The 20,413-nt window shown below is 42.9% G+C and overlaps 2 protein-coding genes across 13 annotated transcripts in view; one reads left to right on the top strand and one right to left on the bottom strand.

Moving 5' to 3' along the window:
• The window catches only part of arhgap23a (Rho GTPase activating protein 23a), a 67,077-nt gene extending 52,901 nt beyond the window's left edge, over window positions 1–14,176 (top strand). For 5 of the 12 annotated variants that reach the window (XM_084925326.1, XM_084925323.1, XM_084925315.1 and 2 more), the window contains exons 8-24: window positions 103–258; window positions 1,118–1,226; window positions 1,315–1,357; window positions 2,511–2,648; window positions 2,731–3,039; window positions 3,147–3,208; window positions 3,421–3,539; window positions 4,059–4,177; window positions 4,276–4,428; window positions 5,072–5,150; window positions 5,250–5,323; window positions 5,425–5,514; window positions 5,606–5,731; window positions 5,828–5,869; window positions 6,597–6,690; window positions 10,279–10,310; window positions 10,395–14,176. In XM_084925326.1, coding sequence (XP_084781452.1) covers window positions 103–258; window positions 1,118–1,226; window positions 1,315–1,357; window positions 2,511–2,648; window positions 2,731–3,039; window positions 3,147–3,208; window positions 3,421–3,539; window positions 4,059–4,177; window positions 4,276–4,428; window positions 5,072–5,150; window positions 5,250–5,323; window positions 5,425–5,514; window positions 5,606–5,731; window positions 5,828–5,869; window positions 6,597–6,690; window positions 10,279–10,310; window positions 10,395–11,828 — 3,179 coding nt within the window. In that variant the 3' untranslated portion in view covers window positions 11,829–14,176. The remainder of the gene's footprint in view (window positions 1–102; window positions 259–1,117; window positions 1,227–1,314; window positions 1,358–2,510; window positions 2,649–2,730; window positions 3,040–3,146; window positions 3,209–3,420; window positions 3,540–4,058; window positions 4,178–4,275; window positions 4,429–5,071; window positions 5,151–5,249; window positions 5,324–5,424; window positions 5,515–5,605; window positions 5,732–5,827; window positions 5,870–6,596; window positions 6,691–10,278; window positions 10,311–10,394) is intronic. The other 7 variants (XM_084925314.1, XM_084925319.1, XM_084925321.1 and 4 more) reach the window with 6 other exon arrangements.
• Window positions 14,177–15,227: 1,051 nt separating this feature from the next.
• On the bottom strand, window positions 15,228–17,211 carry hexim1 (HEXIM P-TEFb complex subunit 1). Its single transcript, XM_084925335.1, has one exon. It carries the CDS (start codon window positions 16,828–16,830, stop codon window positions 15,751–15,753), a length of 1,080 nt encoding a protein of 359 aa, XP_084781461.1. The 5' UTR covers window positions 16,831–17,211; the 3' UTR covers window positions 15,228–15,750.
• Between the last annotated feature and the right edge of the window lie 3,202 nt (window positions 17,212–20,413).

Genomic DNA, 20,413 nt, shown 5'->3' with positions numbered 1-20,413 from the left:
TAACCCAACCCATTTTTTTCTTACCTTCTCGCCCTTTTTGCTAACACCTAACCCTTCTCCTTCTCTTTCACCCTTTCCTTCCTTCCCTCCACCCGCCCACAGACGAGCCAACCAGCCCCGGCGCCGATTTGCGCGCCCGGCACGTGCCGGCGTCCTCCGTTGTCTCCAGCGGCATGAGTTCAACGCCCGCCGTGGTCAACAGCCCCGCATCCCCCACCTTCACCTTCCCCCTCACTAGGCTCTTCTCACACGACTGCAGTGAGTGCCCCCTCCTCCCTCCCTTCCTCACCACTGCATGCAGCCAAAAATTAAGATTCTCCTTTTATTTCCGATGTGGATTTATAAAGCATGCATGAGATTTGAAGAGAGTATACAATTTTATAACTGCTGTAATTTCCATCTTATGAAGCATTTAGTCTCTTATTGTGTTTTAACTGCCTTATTCAAATGGGGGGGAAAGCTGAAATCTTGAACTTAAGGATGCACTTAAGTTGTGGAAATTTATGTTTTATTTTATAGAACTGAAAAAAAAAATTGTTTTTATGAGAGGTGAACTTTAAAATCTCACTTTAAAACGCCTTAAAAACCAAAATAGCTTGACAAGATGAAGTTTCAGCAGTTTGCATGTTGAATTTGTAGATTGGACTTGAACACATTGGTTTAGATCATTTTTTGGTCACAATTCTAAGCGTGCATGAAGCCCAATCTGTGTATTTTCAAATGAATTTAGCCCATATTGGTGGTGTACAAACCAAGACTTGCATGATTGTGAAAAAACTGCACAAAAAAAATGAATATGGGTGTGTACACCTGTATGCCAGAGGTGAGCAAACGGTCCAAAGAAACCAGTCTAACCCCCACTCCTCTAGCTCATGTCCCTACTCACCATCTCCACCAAGTCGCTGATTCACTCGCCCTGTTAAACCCCCCCACTCCTCCTCCACCACCTCCCGCTTCCTCCCTCACTGCCCCAATCTCCTAATCCAACACCATCCACTCTGGTGATTGGCATTACATCAACATTCTTTCTCTGTTTTTTTTTCCTCTTTCTCTTTCTTTCTGCTCTCTTCTCTCTCTCTCGTTCTCTCCATTCATTCATTCATCCCTCACTGAGCAGGCAGTATTAAATCCAGTCGCCGTTCCTCCTATGTTCTAGCCATCTCCAGCGAGCGCTCCAAGTCATGTGACGAAGGACTCAACACGTTCAGAGAGGACGGACGATCCTTGTAAGTACTGCAGATCCCAGACATCTGCTAGAAATTCTATTTCACATTATTAATATTAACGACTCTTTGTTGTGATGTTATATTCAAGTAGGAGGCTTCCAAAAAGAGTGAAGAGCTTCTTCACAGATGGGGTGAGTTCCTCACTTTTTATTACTGCACATAAACTGACACGATCTGTAAATACTTTGCATGTTATCATAAAATTCAAAGACGAAGCTAAAATGCAAACAAATGCAACTAAATCATTATCAACTCACATTGAATTTAAAATAGTCATTTGTATTTATTTAACTAAGGCAATGAATTAATTATGGCAAACCAACATTAATATTTTTAAATGCGGTCATACAAAAAAATGGATGGATGGTTGCACAAACATCTAAAACAAGTTATTATAATCATTATAATTATCATTATCAAATTCAGGCTGAGGTTTTGAAGGAGTTTCAAATGACTTCTTCCTGCCACCGCCGAGCTACAGAGACACAAATCATATTAAACTTTTGTCATTAAAACCAATGAGGTGTTTTTTCTGTGACACGCTGCCATAAAGTCATAAAGTCTGAAATGAAGTGTTGGGACACGTGGCTTACGTTTGCCAACGTTAAATATAATTTAACTACAGCTACCGTGAGCTGGTTACACTGGAACACTATGAGTGTGTCTTCTGTTATTACAGCTTTTTAAATCAGCTTTTTATTTGTGCAAGGGAAGGATTGTGTTATGTTTTAATAAAGCTTTTATCAGGTAATATTTGGCCATATACAAAGACACATAAAGGTGTGATAGCTGCTAGTTCAACTGGTGGTTTGTCTGTTGCAAAATCCTGCAGTATGGAAACTACTGTATTCTTCTGCCAGGTCAGCATGAAGAGTGCAGTTTTTTTTTAACTGTTGCATGGTATTTTTAAAAGCAATTTTAAATTTAAACAATAATTAGCAACACAAAATAATATGCATTGATGTATTTTTGCACATTATAAAAGAAGCTTGGGAGTTAAAAAATAAGCAGAAGGTGAAAACTAGCTGAAACCACTTTGTGAACTTTGAAAACTAACTTTAAAAGAAAAAGTAAGATGCTTACTTTTGGTTTCTGTTAAAAAATGTTATACAACCAAAATAAAAAAGACTAAAACTAACACTGAAACCAATAGAATCTAAACTAAAACGAAAGATTTTCAGATAATAAAAACTAACTTGAAATGAGAAAATCCGCTCTAAACACTAGCTAACTGAAAACAGAAAGTCAACAAATTTCCTGAAACCTTTTCCGATTGTGTTTCAGTCTCTGGACAACATCGGGACAGCGGAGGAGGTTCGGTCGAAACGTCACTCCACCTCGGAGCTGGGAAACATCACTTACAGCGATGTACGGCGAGAAGGATGGCTGCACTACAAGCAGATCCACACCGAGAAGGGCAAGGTGGGCAAATCGAGCTTGATTACAAGAGAAATCTGGAAAGCATAGCAAAGGAGTCGCATCGCATCTCCTCTTTCCTTCACAGAAGGTAGGCAGCGCCATGCGTCCGTGGAAGCGCGTCTTTTCGGTTCTTCGCTCCCAATCGCTGTTCCTCTACAAGGATAAGCGGGAGGCGGTGCTTCGCGGAGCCACAATTGGAGGTTCGGCTGAGGATGAGCAGCCGATCAGCATCCGGGGCTGCCTGGTGGACATCGCGTACAGCGAGACCAAACGAAAGCACGCCCTCCGGCTGACCACCCAGGACTTCTGTGAGTACTTGCTGCAAGCGGAGGACCGGGAGGACATGCTGAATTGGATAAAGGTCATCGGGGAGAACAGCAAGATAGACAACGAGGTCAGAGAACACACTTTTACCGGGCAGATTTTCAATAACTGTATGCATTTAATATGTTCTCAGTGAAAACCTCAGACTCATAATGCAGGCGTGTTTATGTCTCGCAGGAGCTCGGCTTTTCCAGGCAGGCCCTCATTAATAAGAAGCTTAATGACTACAGAAAACAAAGGTGAGTCACCCGATCGTGAATATAGCTGTCCTTTCTCCTCATCCTGCCTGGATATTCCCCTCCCACACACCAGAAAAATGCAGGTTAACTTAAATTGAAGTCAATTTTACTCTAACCTGTCCTGGATTTTTGCCACCGGACGAGCAGATACAGCTAAATGTAAATGAACCACAACAGTAATACCTACACTGTCTCTCTGTCTCCCCCTACAGTCCAGCTGTCAACAAGCCAGACTCCTCTCCCAAGTTGTCCCGTATGAAGCCTCCCTTCCTGCTCAATAAGACGGAGAACGCTGCTGGAGCGCCACGCTCGCCCAAACCAGAAGGCAAAGGTCAGTGTCGAGGAGACTAGAAGCCATCCACGCCGGCATTCGGCATTTGCTGAATACTGGGCTCTAACTTTGCTACCTACTTTGTCTTCAAACTGATCTTGGGATCAAAACTATAAAGAATTAATTGGACCAATTTTGAGTGTATTTGGAACTCCTCAAAGTTGTGAATAGCTCATCATTTAGTTGTCATATTCACTCTTGTTGTGGAGGCACCTTTAGTCAACTGCTTTGTTGTTTCTTCTCTTTTTTGTCCATATTATTTCAATATTTAATTATACCATGCTAACACAAAGCAGCTATACATAAGACTGACCTAAAAAGTACAACTCTTGCCCAAAGTAAGTACTAACCTTTTCAAATGTTTAGAGATTTATTTATTTTTTTTATCCCATTCTATTAAAGCAGTCTGCTGGTTTTCAAATCCTTTTTTATTTTTGTTTTAATGGGTGACAGCCTTTAGATAAGAAGGTGTTTAGTCCAACATGGAAGTTGCTAAGTTTCTGTTCAACCTGCCTACAGATGAGAGCAGCCCTCCCAAGTCTCCATGGGGAATTAACATCATGAAGAAGGCTAAGAAAGCTGGGCCCAAAGCTTTCGGTGTGAGGCTGGAGGAATGTCAACCTGGCACAAATAACAAGGTTAGCCACACTGACCTCTGTCACCACCTGAATGCGGTAAAACTGTTTTCCTTTTCCTTATTTTCTGTGATCACACGTTTCCGTGTCTCCTTCTGCAGTTCGTTCCAATGATTGTGGAGATCTGCTGTGGCCTCGTGGAGGAGATGGGTCTGGAATACACCGGCATTTACCGAGTCCCAGGGAATAACGCCATGGTGTCGCTGCTCCAGGAGCAGCTCAACAAGGGCGTGGACATCAACCCTGCAGAGGAGGTGCAGAAATATAAATATACATTCAGTCGTGTAAAAAAAGAAAGTGCAGCCTCTTTCATTTCTGAGATTTTACGTATCAGCACATAAAAAAATCATCTGGTGCTTCGTAAGTCTTAAAATAGCCTGTAAACGCAACCTCAGATGAACCTCAGTGCTGTAATTTATTTAGTAAAAAATAAGCCAAAATCCAGAAGCAGTAAGTACACACTTATTGCTTCACAGGTGCCAGGTGCTGCTAATTGAATGCACTTGATAAACTGATCATTAGCAAGTTTGAGCGCCTCATTTCCAAACAATTTGAAGTCTGTTATCGTCCAAGAGGTAGAAATGGAAAACCTTCAAGAACAGCTGCCAGTCTTTCCAAAGATTGTTTGAAAAGATTCCAGGAAATTCCTCGATAACAACGTGAGAGGCTTCTAAAGTCATGCAGAAAACCATAACTTGAAGTTATTGCTCCTGAATGTGTTTCTACAAGCCTGCTGAATCATTGGGATCCGCTTTTTTTTTTTACATGATCATAGAAGGCAAGAATACTGTCGATCCTCAAAGAGAGGAAAAAAAGAAACAATTAACTGGCACTTTTAGTACAAAAGGTGATTGGTAACGATATCTGAGTCGTCTCTGTGTGCTCTGTCGTCTGCAGAAGTGGCAGGACCTCAATGTCGTCAGTAGCTTACTCAAATCCTTCTTCAGGAAACTCCCAGAGCCACTCTTCACCAACGGTGAGACCAACAGGTTCCAACATGCCATCGCAAAACATCGCTGTGCAGCCTAATCACACAGCTTCATCTGACTTTTTATATCTTCTCATATCTTAACAGACAAGTACAACGACTTCATCGATGCCAATCGGATGGAAAATGCATCCGACAGACTGAAGACCATGAAGAAGTTGGTATGTGTTTACCCGCTTGGGTTAGATGCGCGCAGAAGTCGGGCAGGTTAAACAGGTTTACGGTTTTGACGTTTCACTCTGTTTTCCTTTCATTTGTATAGATCCGCGACCTCCCAGATCATTATTACCACACTCTCAAGTTCCTGGTTGGTCACCTGAAGACTGTAGCCGACAACTCGGATAAAAACAAGGTGGGATAAAGGGAATTTGTAAATGCGGACGAAATGTATCACTGTTAAGTATTTGGTATTAATGTCATCAATATGTTCCTGGCGTCTCTAGATGGAGCCTCGTAACTTGGCTCTCGTGTTTGGGCCGACGCTGGTTCGGACGTCTGAGGACAACATGAAAGACATGGTCACTCACATGCCCGACCGCTACAAGATCGTAGAAACGCTCATACAACACGTGAGAGATGCAAACGCGCACGTACAGTATAATTCACTTACATCCTTAATAGTATCCAAGTCATGCTCAGTATTTCTTTCTCCGGCTTTCTTGCAGTGCACCTGGTTTTTCACTGACGAGCTAGACAAGGATGAGAAGGTATGCTTTCAAAGGCAATGATAGATGCTGCAACTGACAAAACAAAGTGCAGAATGTTTGGCACAAAGTTGCAAACGTCACTGCAAATAACTGCAAAGCAGCTCTGCGAAAGAATCTGTATTACTCTAGAAAATGACAGGAAAAAAAGAAAATCCACTATTGCGGGAATTTGAAACATTGTATCCAACATTTTAAGAAAAATTACTGGTTGAGTGAGGAGTCACATCATTCATTATTTCTTTTTATTTGGTCATTTAATATTTATGATTTTTCTTTTCATGATGTAATGGAGCTCTCTGACAAACCCAACAAGTCACTCTGCTGTTTGGTGGCGACATTTAATTTTTAATCTTTGTGAAATTGGAAATTGTTGAGACATGCTTTCAAAAGCAAATCATTCAAGACTTATTGACCTTTCTAGGAATTTTCTTCCAGTTTCAATAACTAATATTTCCCTAATGATAATTGTCTCATAAGTATGCAGCAGCCGCTACACTTGATCTCCAGAAATGGAACTGAATTAATGATAGCTGCATTTGAGCTCTTGGCCTAGGGATTGAGATGCTAGCCACGTCCCAATTTGAGTCTGTCTCACTCTGTTCTTCATTTGCTGTCATGTACTGCCCATAATAAAGATACAAACGGCCTCTAAAACTACGGCGGATACTTAACAGTTTATGGATGCAATGCTCCGAATTTTTAAAGTAAATCTACCCCGTCCCTGCAGACACCAGTGGACACGGAGGACGTGCAGCCCGCCCCCAACATCGACCACCTGCTCTCCAACATCGGCAGGACCGCTCTGCTCGGCGAAGCCTCGGGTGAGCACGCTGTTTACAGCTCCGCCTTTCTGTGACGAGCCGCACCAGTAGCACTGAGTTAGAATTAGTAAACGCGAAACGAATGCTGCTGCTTTTCATTTAAAGCTGGAAGTAGGTAATTCCTCACTTGTGTGTTGAATGTTGTGCGGCCAGGTTTGTCTAAAACAAGACAACAGTAATACATTTATAAATATTAAAAGAAACCAATGATCACCGAAGTTCCACTGAGAGGTTTTTACAATTAATCTGAAGGAATATATTTCTAGAACTAACAGATTCTGTTTGCTTAAAGGCAGTTGATAGAATTCCTGGCCTGATTCAGAATTCTCCTTGGAAGTTTGTCCCAGTTTAAAGTATGATTTCCCTACTTTCCAACAGAACTGGAAAGCAGCTCAAGGAATGAACATCCGTTAGCAGTTTGAGTGTTTCTGTGTTTGATAGTGTGCCTTTACTTCTCTTCTTTCTGCTGACCTCTTTTTTTCTCCCTCCATGTTGCTCACCTTTCACTTTCTCTGTACATTTCTGCATTTCCTTCTCTCAGCTGAGCCTGTGGAGCAGCCACTGCGGTAGGATGGCACTGTTTGTGTGTGTGAGTGTGTGTGCAACCAAATCAGTGCACCATACTGTGAAAGTAATAATAATGGGTGTTAGAGAGTGTGTGTGTGTTAGCGGTGGTGATGGTTTGTGTCTCCATGGTCTCCATTACTCTCCTGAAAGTCAGCGTCAGACTGAAGTCTCTGTAAAAACATGTCACTTCAATGTCGGCCCCAGTCTGACTAATGAATTAATGGATGACTGGATGCTCTCTGAGTGTTAAAGCTGCTTTATCTGACACCGGAGTGTAAACTGTGCTCTGTCACTGAGAGACAACTCCTTCACTGGTGGCCTGTGCCTTGTCGAGCACTGCGCTGCACTCATCCTACAGGCAATTTCGGTCTGTGTGGCCCCATCGTAAAAATCCTAACCCCACTTCTGCCTGTAAAGGGACTCTGCATGGTGCTGTTTCATTGTTTCATTATCCCTTCAAAAGAAAATATTTTGTGTAAAAGCTTCAAGATGGCAGCTGGAAGCTCCCTCCTTGTAGCCAAAGTGAGTGCAGACGTAACAGGAAGTCTGTTTAGCTTGGGGTGGACTCACAGGGACGTGTCCTCTCATGTATTATCAGCACAGTGTGAACTAGGAATGTCTAATGTGGCACTGGCATATATGGTAACAAGCAAAGCATCTCATATTATTATCTTTAAAAAAAATATATGCAAAATAAGGTTATAAGGAAAATTACATTCACAGTTTGTTCCGTACTTGCTTGTCAAACTGTAAAGTTGCTATGTAGGGCAACATATAACTGTATTTGAGTCAGGACTACTATAGTCTGCTCTGAGGTTTCCTAACAGCCAGCCTGCATACAAGCAGGAAGAGCAGCAGACCTGACTTCAGTTGCAAAGGATGTGATACTCATGTAGTCAAACACATTGCAAAAAGAACAGCTGGGGTGGAGATGGGTTGCAAAGCAGCTTAAATTATGCGCCTTATATGAGATTTGCCTAGAAATGTATCAGCTGATGTAGGCTTGAGATCAGCCAATCTGCCAGGGCTGCACTTGAGCTTCACTTTGCCTTACCCCTGAGATCTAAGTTATCATCAGTGATGATCCTAGCCTTCACTTTAACCCCGTACTACTAGAATGTCTTTTCAGTCAAGGCCAAAGAAAAATCCCAATTTTTTCCAAAAAGTACTTTTTGCTTGTCTCCAAACATAGGGTTAGGGTTCAAAGGTCGGACTGGGATCATCACCAGTGATGGTATGGAGAGAATACTCAAGTATCCCACCCAACAAATTCATATTTAACATGTGTAATATCCTAATAACGTATACCAAATCTATACTAATCAACAGAATTATACAGACGAAAACAAAAAAAAATGTTCAAGAAGAAACAGAAATCCTGCAATCCTCACATTAGTTCAGATGAAAACGATTCAAAAGGGTCGTCTGTTAATATTTAATTGTTTCTGTCTATAAAGTCCGCTCATAGCTGTCGCCATAGTTAACTTAAGAGGCCAGATTTTCAATAATAGAACTCATGTGTTGTTGGATTTATGGGTGATTTATAAAAGTTGTTTTCAAAATCCAGGCGCAGTCGGTTCATTTCTTACTTTGCTCTCTAATTGTAAATAGTGACAGTAGTTTCTTTATATGCTAAAGCCAGTTTGGGCTGCATAATGCGTTAGTAATGCGTTAGTAATGCATTAGTAATGTGTTAATAATGCATTAGTAAAAAATGTGTTGGTCCTATGTGTATCAGAATTGTAGTGGGTAAGTGATGTTAGTGTAGCAGTAAGAAAGGCTGTGTTACATTTTGAATGTCATCACTAGCTTTCTAGTAAACAAGAGAACTTCTCTAAGCTGAGCAGAAAATACACTGACGTGGTCATTACTGCTGACTCCCTGAGAAACAGCTCCATCCAGAAAACCTTACCAACCCTCCCCGGTTTCTCAAGAGATTTGGGTGTTCCCTTTACTACGATACACGAAAGACAAATCCAGGGCTTCATTCCTGCATTCATTTGTGAGGAATGTGTTTCTTTTCGTACTGCTTCTTTTTCGTACTGCTTCTTTCACTGACCGATGCCATCCGTGTTTTTCGTGATGTCATCAGTGTGTGCCGTGATTTTTCTAATGAGGTTTCTCCTCCAACACCAAACCCTGCTTTCCCCCCAAATCATTGTTTTCCCTGAACACAACTCCAGTGTGTGATTCAGTGTCTTTGTTCTTGTTATGGTCCGAGGCCACAGAGGAAAACAAGTTCCTTTAAAAATCCACCACAGGAATTGGAGATACAACTGCAGCTGCACTGCTCACTGCAGAAAAAACCGTTGTATATGTTTGTTTTCCATTTAAGGTTAAGGAGCAGAACATCATATGCATAAATTGAATCCAATCAAAACTGTTCCATCTGCATCTGCCAGGTCATTGTCGACCCCTTTATAGGGGCTTAGTCAACCTGCACTCTTTTAACAAAATGTTCCTCTACAAGAAAAAAGAGTCTAATGCTGTCAAAATGTATTAGACCTTATAGGAAATCTAACATCTTCTTGTTTATGAAAATGTTTCCTATTTGGTATGTGACCAAACAAAACTAACCCTAACCCCAGACAGGTTGCCATGACCTCGGCGTTAGGAGGTTAATCTGAGTCCCTGAAGCATCCATCACCATAAAAACGGCACAGAATGAACCACTGCCTGCAACATGTGAAGTACTGATTAAAACTTTTTGCAGTTTTCTGAGAATAAACACAATTTTATCCAAAAATTAGCCGCACGTTAAGAAGCAATGTCCCAGGCGGTGTTGTCCACTTTGCACCTGATGGAAAACAACCTGCTTCATAGCAAAATCAGCATTAAAGTCTGTAGGAACATACAGGGAGCAGTGCAGGAGCAGTTATTTTATTTATTGTTGTTTTTTTCCTTTTAAAAAATAAGTGATGATCACAGCAACTCCCTCTGTGTCCTCCACCATGACTGTTCTGGCCTTTTGTTTACTTCGTCCGTTCTGACCCACAAATGTCTCCATTTCCTTTTCCCCAGATTCAACCAACAGTGATTCAGCGAAATCAAAGGTAACCTCTCCTCACATGAAGCAAGCCTGATTGTCCAACCTCCTGCACGCACAGATTCAGCAGTAATATTTCCTGCTTTTTCAGGGGTCAAAGAAGGACCTCACAGCCAAGGAATTCCTGGCTCTGTCCATCATGTCAGCGGTTACTGGCCGCAAACGCAGGAAGCGCCATAACGCCCGCCGCGTGGGCAGCAGCACCGACGATGACTCTGAGCATGAGCCGATCAAAGCTGGACATTTAGGGGCAGGAGAGGAAGAGGAGGTGGAGTCGCCAGTAGGAGACACTGCTCCTCGAGCAGAGGGAGAGGAGGATGATGACGAAGAGGAAGAAGAGGACGAGGAGGAGGAGGATGAGGAAGTTGTAGAGAGCGGAGTGAAAGAGGAGGGACAAGAGGAGCCGGCCGTAAAACCCAATCGGTTGTCCTGTAAAGTGGAAGAGGAGGCGGGAGGAAGGCAGGCAGCCATGTTAAACGAGGAGGAGGAGGTGCAGGCGGAGGTGAAGGGGCCTCAGTGGCGAGCTCCAGAGGATGCTCGCTCTATAGTTTCAGGTTACTCCACCCTCTCTACTTTAGGGCGGAGCTTGGGATCTGAGGGGAGGGGAGACGATGCTGATGATGAACACAGCGAGCTGGTGAGCGAGACAGATAATGAGAGCGGCTTCGCCTCGCGCTCTCTTACACAGGAGAGACCCGATAAACACCCGGCGCCACCTGTAAACACGCAGCTGCCGGCGCCGCCGCGAAGCTTTCTCTACACACACTACAAAAGCCCCGCTCTGTCAACCAGTAACATTCTCACCCCACCCACTTCCCTCACACAGACACCAGACTCCACTGAGAGGAGCGACGGAGGGGCCCGCTCCACCACACCTTCTTCCTCCTCCTTCTCGTCCTCCTCCACCACTCACAGACTGCACTCGCGGCCTTCCTTTAACTCCCACAAGCTGATCCAGTGCGACACTCTGGCCAGGAGGAAGCTGAAGTCTGAGAAAAACAAGACTCGCTCCCTGGACCTGATGGAGTCACCCGAGGGCACGGCTCCATCCGAGGGCTCCGGCTCAGGAACGGAAGGTGCACCCACAGCAAAGAGGGATACCTCCAGAACCAACACTTCCTCAGGCAGCAGCCAGGAGAGTCTGCGCCCAGCCCGACCCAAGCCTGCCGTGCTGCCCAGCGAGGCCGCTTCCTTCACTCCGACCGGCCCGGGCGGGAAGTCGCTGGCCGATCAGGTCCGCGCCCGACTGCTAGGCTCAGCTGACAACCTGCACCGCGTCGGACTGCGGAAACCACCGTCACCCGAGACGCGCAGGAAGAAGCGGGCTTGGCGCAGACACACTGTGGTGGCTTCCCCGACTGAGATGTCCGATAAGAGACCCCAGCTGATTGTCAGCGAGTTCCCCTTGTCTCCTAACAATCAAAACCAGGTCAAAACACAAGGGCTGCCTCGGGATGCAGAAGGTCTTGACCAAGGACCCGCTACACGTCAAGCACCCACCTCCAATTTCCACCAGTACCTTTGAACCCTGACCCCAACCACCGCTCCAAGAAAAGAGGCCAAAGCTGCTGATTCTCAGTTTGTGCGTAGGGATGGGGGAGTGGATGTCCAGCTGAGCTGCTGACGGCCTGCAGGTCAGTAAACTGGCAGCAGTGCAAACGGGGATGTGGTTGGTGGACAGGTGAAAAACGGCCCACCTTTTTTGTTGTTGTTGTTGTTGTTGTTGTTTTTTTTTTTACTTTTCATTGAGCTCCGTTTGCATGGCAGGGTGCGTTCCAGTGTTGCCAAAGCTTTCATTTTCTTTTTCCTTTAAGTGTGCTCTTATAGAAATGATAGGACAGAGACACAAACAGACGCCATCACGATCGACGTAAGAGCCAATAATTCTGATTCGAGTAACAACTGAGCATCCCTCTTGTCTTCTCTTCCTTCCTGTCTGGATCACAGAAGACGTAAATTAAAACTTTAATCGACCAGAGGAGGATGCTGAAATGCAGCTTCTACAGTTATTAAAAAAAATCAAAAAAAATCATATAAAACCATTTCAGGAGGGCAAACAACTGATTCTTCATATCAGTCTTCCTAACGTTTCCCCTCTGACCTTTCACACTGTAAAACTCCACCAAACTTCAGCTCACAAACACATGAAATGCAGTTGTCTCCCTCTACTTGTTAATAATGTTTATGTGTGTTTGCCCAAAAATATTCGTGACCATGTCTAAACGTGCAGGTGTTTGTGTTAAACGATTTTTGTAACATTTGTACAAAGCCTTGTTAAGTTAACCCTGTAAATATAAATATTATGTTATAATATTTGTTTGTACTTTTTTTTTAGGTCTTTTTTTTAAGGTTTACAAAAGTGCAAATAAGTGCACAGTCGTTTTTTTGTTTGGTTTTGTTTTCAAGATGTTACTTGAAATGTTTCCCTTAATATATTATTTGTTTTTGTTTTATATTCAATATATATATATATATATATATATATTAAATATATATATTTTGTATTAAAGTAAAATTTATTGCAATTTCACCTCTTGGGTGTACCTGTTTAAAGGCGACGAGATAAACACGACTAAACGTATTCCTTATTTCCTCATAGATGGCCTTTCTGATTCACAGCACTGTGCAGGAAACCTTTATCTCACGAGATAAGTCTTATAATAAAGATTATCTCGTGGCTAGTTACACAAAATGTACACAACACTCTGTAGTAACAACATGTAGCAAGTTCTGAATTTTAATCAGGTAATTATTATGTGATATCGGACAGTTTGCAGACAGCTGATCATGCCGCCAGGGCTTCAAGTCTGGGATTACTGAGCATTGCCTCAACAGATCAGCTCATATTCACTGAACACAGGAGCTCAAAAGAAGATGCCTGACAGTGTTTAACAGACTGGTGTAGGATTTTCTTTTTCTTTTTTTTTTGGTGTTTTCAGCACACAAGGTCAGGTTCTAATAAATCTTCCCTGAGTGGAGAAATGGTACGTTGGAGGAAATGAAAAAAGAAGAACAAGAGTCTGTTGTTTCTGTCTCGTCTTGACCGCAGAACCAATTTGCAGTAGCGAAAAAAACACGACCCGAGCGAGAGGTGCAAATTCAGAAGTCACAAAAGGCTTGCTTGTTTCCCTGCGACCAAATAATAACCCAGTGAAAGAGAAGAAGAATGATAATAATAAATAGGTTCTAGTCTCGTCTTACCTCAAGGTTTTTTCTACAAGTGCCTGATTTCTGGAATGTGTTTTTGTTCTGCAGTGCCATGCTCTGTTCTTATCCTTCCATTTCCTTTTGTTATTTCTGGGTCTCCTCCCCTCCTCTGCTGTGGTTGACGGTATAATTGAGGCACTGACCCAAAGATGTGTACATTAAATACAAGCAGTCTAACAGAGGCTGTACAAAACAAAATAAAAGAAAGAAAGAAAAGTAAAGCACACTTCAAGCCAAGGACACTTCTATGCACTCCCTTTGCCTTTAACAGAGGAGGGGAAAAGCATAGTATTCTCTCAGCTGCTTCTTTTGTTTTTTTTAACAAACTGAGGTCACCTCTCTATGCCTAATAATCCACAGTGTGTGAATAAGGTACACCTAACACACCCCACCCTACAACTGCATTAGGTCATGCCAGACAGCATCCAGTTTCCTAAAGATGAACAAAAACCTCATCAAAGGGAAACGTCGACAGTCTGAAATGTGATTTTACCTTTTGTGTCGTTGTTGTATTTTAAAAGCGTTTCTTTTTTTGTACATACTATCTTAATATGTAACATATTGTATTGTGTACATTTGGAATTGCTTTCGAGTATGACTAATATGAAAATGACTGGACTAAAAGAAAAAAACAAATAAAAAAACATGGTTGTCCGCCTGAACTCATTTCCCTCGTGGCTGTGTGCTTAAAAGCAGGTTATATGATGTAAATAAACAGAACTATGTTTTAAAAAAAATTTGTTTTTTGTGACTTTTGTGTGTGCGCAAAACACATTTTTTACAGTGGAGTTGTGCCTCACATTTTGCAGCGCGGGCATCTTAAAATAGGAGCTGACTGGCTCCCCCTAGAGGCTTGAAGAGGAATAAGACATAGGGAAACGGAATCTGGAGTGTTGAGGGTCTTTATTTTAATTTATGGGAATGTTTAAATATTTATGGATTCTGTGAGTAGCAGCTGTAATAATGGGATTCTATTAAAACGGATGACCCCACCAAAGTAAAGACACACTTTTCATCACATTCTTAGGCTTTGCAAATGAGCAGCACTTCTCACATGATCAGTAACCAACCTTGTCTGCATTGCTGTCCACAGGCTCTTCAGGAACAAGTCTCACCACTCGCCAGACATTTTGGAACCCCCTTTAGGCATTTATTTGCATGCTATTTCTAAATTAACTTAATAAAAATGTAAGTTACACCTCTATCACCATCTACCCTGCTACATAATTATCCCATCAATTGCAAAACAAATCTCTGGGTGCCATGTCTCTTTTTATCAGGCCTGCCTAAACTTGTGAAGTTACTAATTTTAACTGGGGGCCGGGTGTAAATATACATTATGTGATTGGTAGCTGTAATGATGAGAAAATCCATTATCAAGTCAGAATAAAGACAAAAATTTTCTGCAGATCCTTGACTTTGCAAAAATAATAACCACAGTGTGTCTGTATTACAACCTAGAAAATTCAGTAAAATAAACAATAAAATCCCACTTGCATGTCTTCCTGTATACCTAAGCTTTCATAAAGAGCATCTTATCCATATCCCATCCCCCCTTCTCATATGGTCTTCCATTCAGAGGCCACTGATGCCTTGTGTCTGGCCCATATCGGAATCCTCGCAAGAAATCTGACCAAAGCCGCTGACAGCAGCTCCTAGCTGCAGCTTCCTGTGTTTGAGGACAGGCTGAACAACACATGGCAGTCTGATTCAGAACTTCAATTTTTATATTATTTTATTGGAACTAAAAGGTTAACACACAACTGTTAAAATGTTCACGCTGAAGTCTTTTTTTTTTTTTTTTTTTGCAAAAAAAGTATCTGAAAGGATGGCCCAATTAGCTGCAAGTCCTTCTTGTTCAGTTTCTGGAGGAGGGGAGGGGGGGGAAGAAGAAAAATAATCCGACATACAATATTTGCTCTTAAAATTAAAATCAGAACAGTTTATGTCAATGGATACCTACAAAGTTGAGCAGAGGAACAAACGGAAATTTCTTTTCAAATACCTCTTTATAAAAAATAAAATAAAATAAAAATTAAAAAAAGAGAAAGAAATCAAATTTGAAATATTTACAATTCTCCTTGAAAACAATAACCGAATGGGACATTAACAGCTCAAATAGAAAGGGAAACGTCAAATATTTACTTATTTTGTCCAGGTGACAAACTGCTTACAGAAAAACGTATGATAAATTCTTTTAAAAATGCAGTAGTCCCATGTTTTACCTTATCCAAAGGATTTTAATTTGTAGCGACCTGGCCCCTGTCCTTGCTGGGCTGGCTCTTCAGGAGCAGCTCCATGTTTTGGGCTTTCAGTCTCTCCAGTTCCTTCTCCATCTCTTTGACCCGGACCGAGCAGTTCTGACCCCCGGGCTCCACGGCGCGTCTCAGCCGGTTGTTCTCCTCCTCCAACCGGGACATGCACTTCTCCAGCTCCAGGTACTCCTTGACCAGCTCCTGCTTGGTCATATTCTGCAGGCTCTCGACGTGATACATCTCGTAGGTCTCGGAAAAGTCTCTTTGGAGGAACTCTCCACCCGCGTTCCCGGGCCTCCCGATGCCATCGCTGCCCCCGCCGCTGCCGTCATCGTAGTCCTGGTCCTCGTTTTCCAAGACCTCATCCTCGCTGCCAGTGTCCTCCATGCAAACCCCGACCCCAGAAGGCCGCCTGACCCCCATCTGGGTGTTGAGGTCGGGTTCCTCTCGGTCGTGCTCGTCCATCAGGAACTGAGTTGTGTTGTAAGGGGCAACCGGGAGCCCTTTGGCGAACATTTCCTCTCTTATGCGCGAAGCTCTGGCAGTCTCCTTCTCTTCTAGGGCTTTCTTTTCCTCCCAGGAAAGTTTGTTATACGGCTTCCAGTGGCGCTTCTTCTTAGAGGTCCTGCGCCTGTGCCTTTTCTTGCCTAGACGCGCATCTAAGCCCGTATCAGAGTCGATGTGCAAACTATCCACTTGTACCTGCAGCCGTCTGTCTTGGCCGTTTTTTCCCTGTGTGGTGTGGTGGTCTCCTGTCGCTCCTTGGATGCTGCGTTTCTGATGAGGCTGAGTCGAAATCGGGCACTTCTGGACCTCGTTTCCGGCTGCTAACCCAGGGCACACCTCCCTCTGCCCGCCTTTCATTTGCCGTAACTTGTCTGTGTTGATATCCTCGCAGTTCTCCGCCCGCTGCTCCTGCTTATGCTCGCTCTGTCGCCCCCTGTCGCCGTTTTGTGGTCCATCATGGTTTCTAGCTGGGAGATGCTCCAACGCGTCTCCACTGCTCCCACCTGAAGGGCTGGCTGAAGTTTTCAGGTGATGGGTCGTCTCCTCTGGCTCAGTCATCCTGGTGTTCCGCTCCTATGGCTCCACTTTAGCACATTTTTAGATGATATTCATGCTCCCGTGACTGAGTTTAAAAGTTCGTTAAAAAGACGTTAATTTGAACAAAATATTCTACAATCTCGCGTAATCACTAAAGAAACTTTTGAGATTGTTTGCGTTTGTAAACAAACGCGCGCAAAGTAAAAGTAAACTTCCGAACAGTAAACACTTGTTACTCCTCCAAGGGTTTGTCAGAGCAACTGTCGCTAACTACCATTAACTGTTTCGATGCTGTCAGAGTTATCGTTCACCCGGAGACTGCGTTCCGCCGTCACAACAGTGTCCAGTGTGCCGCTCAAGAAGAGGGAGCTCGTGTTTATATACCAGCTCCGCCTCTACCCGTGCGCATGCTACTGCTTTCAACTCCTGATGGATTGTGGGGTATGACGTTTTCGTTTCGGCGAAGCCTTGGCGGAGACCTTCGCACCAAACTACATAGCCCACAAGTCTACCATAACTGGCGAGCTTCTTAACCAATCAATTAAGAGGATCTCGAGTCCGCTAAAGCCTACCCTACTCTTTGTTGATTGGACCAGAGAATAATTTTGCTGTTGCTAAGCTCAAGGTATTTTCTGATTGGGCAGATCAATAGTCAATCACAGGACCGTAATCCACGCAAAGAAAGCAGTCCCGGGCATTTTACGGACGCTACTATTTACAAATGAAGGGGTTGTGTTTGCAATTGAAGAACTAAAAGTTAATCTGTTTACATTTGAAATAAGTGATTTGCAAGCTGGAGCAAATATGCGTGGTTTAAACACACAATAATAGGCTTTGTTTTTATTTACTCATCCAGCCAACATAGGACAAAATTACCCATACAATTAAACCCCCCTGTATTTTAAGCTACAACAAGAAACTGTCTTGCGGAATCTAGTCCGTCTTCGACGTTCATTTGAGAAACTAAGTAAATACAGCTTATTCAAAACATACTTTTTTTTACATGTCAGCTGCCATAAAAATGCGTTGCTCAGGCGCCATTTGAGAGATTGAATGTTTCCGTGTCAAAAGTGTCTTCTGTGCGGAGTGATATGTTGTGGGGGCAGAGGGCCAGGGGAACTCTGGAATCAGCGTAAACAAACGACATTTATTGTGAAGCTGCCGTGGAGAGCGCTGTTCCGAACCCCTCGTTGTTAAAGGGTGGGTCAGGCGATCTCACACTTGCTCAATAATCCTATTAGCAGTTGACGAAGTGGTGTAGATCAGCGTTTGAGTTTTTCCGCGCAGCCAACGTTCTGATACGCAGTGTTAGTTTTACACTGTTGTCTCGTGTTAACGGCTAAGGAGACGCTAGCTAGCTAACGTTAGCCAACGGGCGCTACGTGTCGTGGCTCCCAAACTAAACACTACACGACTCCACATACATACGAAGCCATACGTACTACAACAAAAATAAACTTAATGTTTAACTCATTGGTCACAGAAAAACGCTCCTAGTCGGTGTGAGTATGACGAAAAACGCCATACTGCACTAAAGCTAGGTAAGCTAACGTAAGTTAGCGTACGCTACCGTGTAGCGATAATATAAAAAGTATTAAACCATGAGTGCTAGACCGTTTTTAAATAAAATTGTTTGGCTTGTGTCAGTTTGTCGATTCAACTGCAGCAAAGTAAAGCAACTACATGCGCTGTGCTACTGGTAATGATAGCCATCTGCTAACTAGGCCAACGTGTTCATATGGGGCCCGCGTAATTCCTGGGCTGTTTTATTCCGTTGTGATTTTCTCGTTTCACTAAAGCGATTAGTGTACACATTTCAAGTACTGCCACAGTTAGTCGAACTGTACAAGTGAGAGTACCGAAAATATACACAAACAGACTGAAAACATTCGTTTTTTGAAACAGTCCTTCACATGAGACGTTTGAGCAACTGTCTTGCTTTCAGGAAGTAGACCGCGCCTGATCTTTCCAGTTTCCCTTTAGTTAACTGGTGTTAGCAAGCTCTAGATGGGTGTAACTCGCCAAACCAATAATCTTCCACACTATTCACAACTTTTCTGTATTGTCGGCTTGTGTGAAATAAACAAATGGAAATAAAATGCTGTGGGGAAAAAGGTTGAAACCTTTATGTGGAATATGTTAATGTGGTTAATTTGTTTTGTTTGTTTTCTGATGCACATTATTTACATGTGCATACTACATGCATACATATTTGATGTCACAATGGTTAAAGAGTTAGTCATTATTCTGTGTTAATCCTTAACTGTGCATGCTTCACTGTGTCATCCACAAATTGTGTCCAGTTTTCACAAAGCAGTTTGCTTCCATTAATGGAAGAAGTGGGTTATTCAGTCTGTGGCCTTATGTTGGGTGACTGGTCTCTCCTAACACTGCCAGTGAAGACTGGCTACAAACAACACAGGCCCACTGTTTCTACTAATAGAAGCAGGCAGAGTTTCAGCTTTGGCAAATAAGCAAGGCAAACTGGGAAATCCTTTGAGAGGGGAGGTGATCTGTTCTAGTTAATATGAAACCTAATGACCATGGAGATTGAGAAACAGTACCAGGGCTTCCCATATTCTCAAATCAAGGAGCGTGCGCAGCTACAGCACCAGAGCTGCTCCTGCATAGATCACAGCTTGTGAGGATTAGCAGGCATGACTTAATCTCTCACCCTGTCCAACATAGTAGTTGCTGCAATTGAGCGGAGATGAAAGATATATGTAATATACTATTATACGCTGGTGCACGGGCCTGAAGAGGAGGTGCAGGAGTTTGTGCAGACAGCAGGTCCAGATGGGTGTTTTAGTAAGGGAAACAGTCAATCCACCAGCTTCATTAAATGACCAGGTTAAAGAAACATCACCTTAGGCTCCATCCACCCAGCCTACCAAACCTGTACGTGTGTGTTTGCTTTGCACATGGCTGTGACTCAGCTCTGTCACTCTCTGCTCTCTGTTATAACTCCATTACTAAGACTTAATTAAGTTTGCAGGCAGTGCTCTGGTACTGTGAGCACCATCTAATAACCAAAAAATTAAAAAAGACTGCAGTGCAGGTTTTCACTTTCATAACCAACCCTTTAAATCTGTGCAGACAGCATGAACATACTGGCCACAGATGATGAATGTGGCATTACGGAACTGATTGTTGTTGTTGAGAGCTAAGCAGTTACTTTTAATAACCAACAGGGGACGCCAGCTCCTCAGTCACTGGCATTTGAATGGGGAACAGTTTTACTAAAGTGGAAGCACTTTTTTCTGCTCTTGATCTCCATTTAGAGGAAGGTGTTTACATATTTGAAAGTTTGCCTGAACAATCAGGGTCATATGTTTGCTTTACCTCCTCTGAAAGAAAAGATTTCAGCTGTTTAAATGTTTGCTGAGCCTAGACAAAGGGCAACCTGCTCTTTGCCTGTGGACGTTAATCACGCCACTATATTCATGTAAGGATGCAAGCTTTTTAAAATTTATATATCATAAAGGTAGGTGAAACAGCACAGTTTTTCTTTTTGGAATACAGCATGGCATCGGCGCAAAATAAACTCGAAATAAACATTTTAAACAAGTCTATATTTGGGTTTATTTATTTTATTTATAAAAAA

This window comes from Perissodus microlepis, chromosome 4 (assembly GCF_051167445.1).
Source record: "Perissodus microlepis isolate ML-2025 ecotype Zambia chromosome 4, ASM5116744v1, whole genome shotgun sequence".
Taxonomy (NCBI): domain Eukaryota; kingdom Metazoa; phylum Chordata; class Actinopteri; order Cichliformes; family Cichlidae; genus Perissodus; species Perissodus microlepis.
The sequence above is the reverse complement of the archived record's forward strand: the minus strand, read 5'-3'. Positions and strand labels throughout refer to the sequence as shown.